The sequence below is a fragment of the Trypanosoma theileri genome (assembly GCF_002087225.1).
Source record: "Trypanosoma theileri isolate Edinburgh chromosome Unknown TM35_Tth_67_V1, whole genome shotgun sequence".
Classification (NCBI taxonomy): domain Eukaryota; phylum Euglenozoa; class Kinetoplastea; order Trypanosomatida; family Trypanosomatidae; genus Trypanosoma; species Trypanosoma theileri.
Window position 1 is genome coordinate 56806 of NW_021639909.1, and position 3653 is coordinate 60458.

Genomic DNA, 3653 nt, shown 5'->3' on the forward strand with positions numbered 1-3653 from the left:
GGAACAGGTTCACTGATAGGAGTAGTAGATCTTGGCGCATCTTCATCACAGTCATACAAAGTGGGCATTGCCTAAATAAACCAGACCACACCATTAAAAATAAGAGCATAAAGAGAGAAAGGTAACACAAAACAAGAATAAAATAAACACACAAACACAAACATAAACAAAAAAAATCAACCAGCAACAGATAAACAAAAAACAAAACAAAATAATATCCTAGAGTGTCCAATTAAAACAAAAAAAAGTAACACTATACCCAGAATTAAACAGAAAACCCCAATTAACTCTGAAAGAAGGACATATAATAAATAATTAAAAAGTGCGACCGACAAAAGAAAGAAAACACACAAATATAGAGCTCTTGATTTGGCGGTCCGCATATACAGCAAAGAATGAAATTATGTGTAACAGTTAATATTTTTTCCCTCTGCAAAAAAAAAAGAATACCAAAACGGTGCACGTCAAAGCACACAATGACCCGGCAAACAAGCAAAAAAAAAGATATTAACCATTAGCCCAATTTACACAGTAAACACAGAAATATACACCAACTATGGGTGTAAGTCTATATGTGTATATACGCAATTATAAATATAAATTCATCTCTTATTATTAATATTTCCTTTTCCTTTCACTGCAAAAAGCAGTTCATCATCATTACAGTGCAAGCCCATGCACACGCACAGAGAGACTCCAAGAACACACACACACAAAAACAAAAAAAAAGATATTCCAATTGAAAGAGAAAGCTGGTAAACAGATTATTAATTCATTCACCCATGAGGGATATACGCAATTATGATTATGTTAGTTTAACCATTATTATTATTTGTTCTCAGATGAGTCCCACCGTTCAGCACACAAGAATACAGGCCAGTGTAACCACAATCAGTAGTGGTACACGCACCCACACAGAACTGCTGATACTGCTGCTGCTGCTGTCTGCATCACCCTTCTTGTTGTTTGTGAGTTCAGGAGGAAGTGTTGTTGTTGCTGTTGTGGTGGTGGTGTCTGTATTTGTATTACCCATATCATCTGGTTTATTTGTTGATCCACTTCCTGAAGGGGTGACGTCTTTCAAAGGAGAAGAAGATTCTGCGTCGGTACCGTTTTGAAGCTGTCCAACATTATTCTCAGCTTTACCGTGTTCATTATTCTCTGCGTGAGAACTCTGAGGTGTATCCGATACCGGAGCCTGAACTGCGGTATTCTGGTTATCTGAACTACCAGAACCACCCGTATTCTGTTGACTGACAGAATTGGGTGATTGGTGCCCATCTGTTTTAGGTGTTGTTTCTTCTGGTTGCTTTCCAGATATCTGTGATGCTTCCGCCTGATGTTCTGTCGTACCAGAAGTTACTTGATCATCACCACGGGTTGATTCCTCCACTTGTTCTTTATCAGTACTTTTTCGACCTTGGTCCATGAGTGTTGGCCCACTATCAGGCACTTTTATGGACGGATCACTTTTCCCCAGTCTGCCACTCTCAGACATATCACTCCGCTCAACTCCAGGACTACCAGGAAGACCATCAACACCAATAGCACCTGGTGTACCCTCAGCGGATGCTTTACCATGTGAAGAAGCCAGCGGTGGTGGTGGACGTTGCTGCTGGACTGTGGGATTAACAGGGATCTCTTGAGGACCGAGAGAACCTTCACTTCCCATTGACCCAGAGACTGTTGATGGCTTGCTTATTGTTGTTTTTTCTACTTCATTGATCTCATGTATTCTTTTTGTTTCTCTATCCCCATCTTTCTCCCTGTCTTTCTCACCCTCCACCTGAAGTTCCTCATCCTCATCCACAATCCAACCTCCATCCGCAGGAATAGCATGACTAACAAGAGAAGAAACACCAATAGTGGAAGGTTTAATGAGGGCAGCAGAAGCTTTACGACTATCAGCCCATACTAACCCACAAGCACAACAGAGTGCAAGAGTTAGTAAACAGAGCAGATAACACCTCACAAATACAGCCTTTGTCATTGTTGTTGTTTACTTCAGTAGACTGAAACAAGAAAAAGGAAGGAAAACAAAAAATAATTATGACAGAAGCAAAGAAACACCAATACAACAAATACTCACAGTGGAAAAGAGAGAAGCAACAACTACTCAGTAAAGCAACAAAAAGGAATAGCCTGCTTGTAATGATAATAATATGTATCCATTAATAGAAAAGAAAAGACTCCACAATACCCAAATAAGAGAGAGCCAAACACACACACAATACCCCATGGCTCTAGTTTATGTATATGAAATTACTGCACACACACATCTGTGTGTACTAGCAAGAGATGTATACCGTCAGTGAGCAGAAAAGCCCAGTTTTCTGCAAACACACACAACGGGAAAAGCAAGTAATGGAATTATTTTAAAAAAAGAACACACACACAAAAGAAAAGAAAACAAAAAGAAATTCGAATTAAAAGAGAAAGCTGGTAAACAGATTATTAGTTAGTTCATTCACCCATGGGGGATGTACGCAATTATGATTATGTTAGGATAAACATTATTATTATTTGTCCTCAGATGAGTCCCACCGTTCAGTACACAGTAGCGGAGAACAACACAACCACTACAATCAGCAGCGGTGCTGCAGTGCCCATCCACACAGGACTGATACTGCTGTCAGCATTAGCCTTATTCTGCACAGTGGAAGCGATGTTGGTGTTGATATCTGCGTTGGGTACAGGAGATGGAGTGGTGGTTGGTGCATCTGTGGTGGTGTTCACGGAGATCGGCGAAGTAGTGGTATTGGTTTCTGTTGAGTCTGGTGAGCCAGTCACAACACCATTTGCAGGAGATTGCTGGGTAAGATTAGAATCGGCAGATGTACTGTTATCAGCTGTGTTTGCGGCATTCGCACTTCCCTCTACAGGCGATTGCTGGTTACCTGTATTCTCGTTAGGGGATGCTGTTGAAGTTTTACTGGTCTCTGGAGTTGCATTCGGTGAAGGACTGTCATTAACAGGTGGACTCACAGAAGAAATTCCTGCAGATGTAGACTGTGCGGATGTATTTGATGTGTCTGTCGTACTTTCTCTATGATCTCCGCTTCCAACAGAGTTGTTCTCAGAACCCACAGGACCGTGTTGACCTCCACGACCCACATTACCAACGACACGACTGGTTTGAATACCACCCGGAGTAAGTTCCGCACCTTGTTCCCCTGTTTCTTGTCGGATTTGTTGTTTCGCTTGTTGTTCAAGACTGACACTGGAACCCGGTATACTGGTATCACTTGTTATTCCCACTGACGCACAATTTAATTTACCTTTAATAGCAGAACGGTTAGTTGTACACTCCACTCGCAATATTTGTTCGTTCTGTAGTCGTTCAGCAGTTCTGCTAACCGAAGTATCAAATACCGCCATCACCGCCTTTGGCTGTCCAGCAGCAACAGTAGTAGTAGCAGCAGCAGCCATGGTATACCCGCAGGCGCAGCACAGCACAACGGCCAACACACACATCACACGGCGCATCATCATGAGGGTCATCTTCACTCTTCTTCTTGTTTTCGTCACTTGAGTTCACAGGTCTATGCAGAGAGTGTGGAAAAGAGAAACAAGAAGGAAGAGACAAAGAAAGATACATACATAGTGAGTGGATACAGGAAATGAGTAGTAAACCACAAAGAAACTCACATCAC

At 41.6% G+C, this 3653-nt stretch overlaps 2 protein-coding genes across 2 annotated transcripts; both read right to left on the bottom strand.

The window, feature by feature from the left end:
• Positions 1-856: 856 nt before the first annotated feature.
• On the bottom strand, positions 857-1990 carry TM35_000671240 (uncharacterized protein; the record flags this gene model as incomplete). The annotated part of the gene is made up of 1 exon (XM_029031144.1): positions 857-1990. The coding sequence occupies one exon, from the start codon at positions 1988-1990 to the stop codon at positions 857-859; it is 1134 nt and encodes a 377-aa protein (XP_028877584.1).
• Positions 1991-2547: 557 nt separating this feature from the next.
• Positions 2548-3501, bottom strand: TM35_000671250 (uncharacterized protein; the record flags this gene model as incomplete). Its single annotated transcript, XM_029031145.1, has 1 exon — positions 2548-3501. One exon carries the CDS (start codon positions 3499-3501, stop codon positions 2548-2550), a length of 954 nt encoding a protein of 317 aa, XP_028877585.1.
• Between the last annotated feature and the right edge of the window lie 152 nt (positions 3502-3653).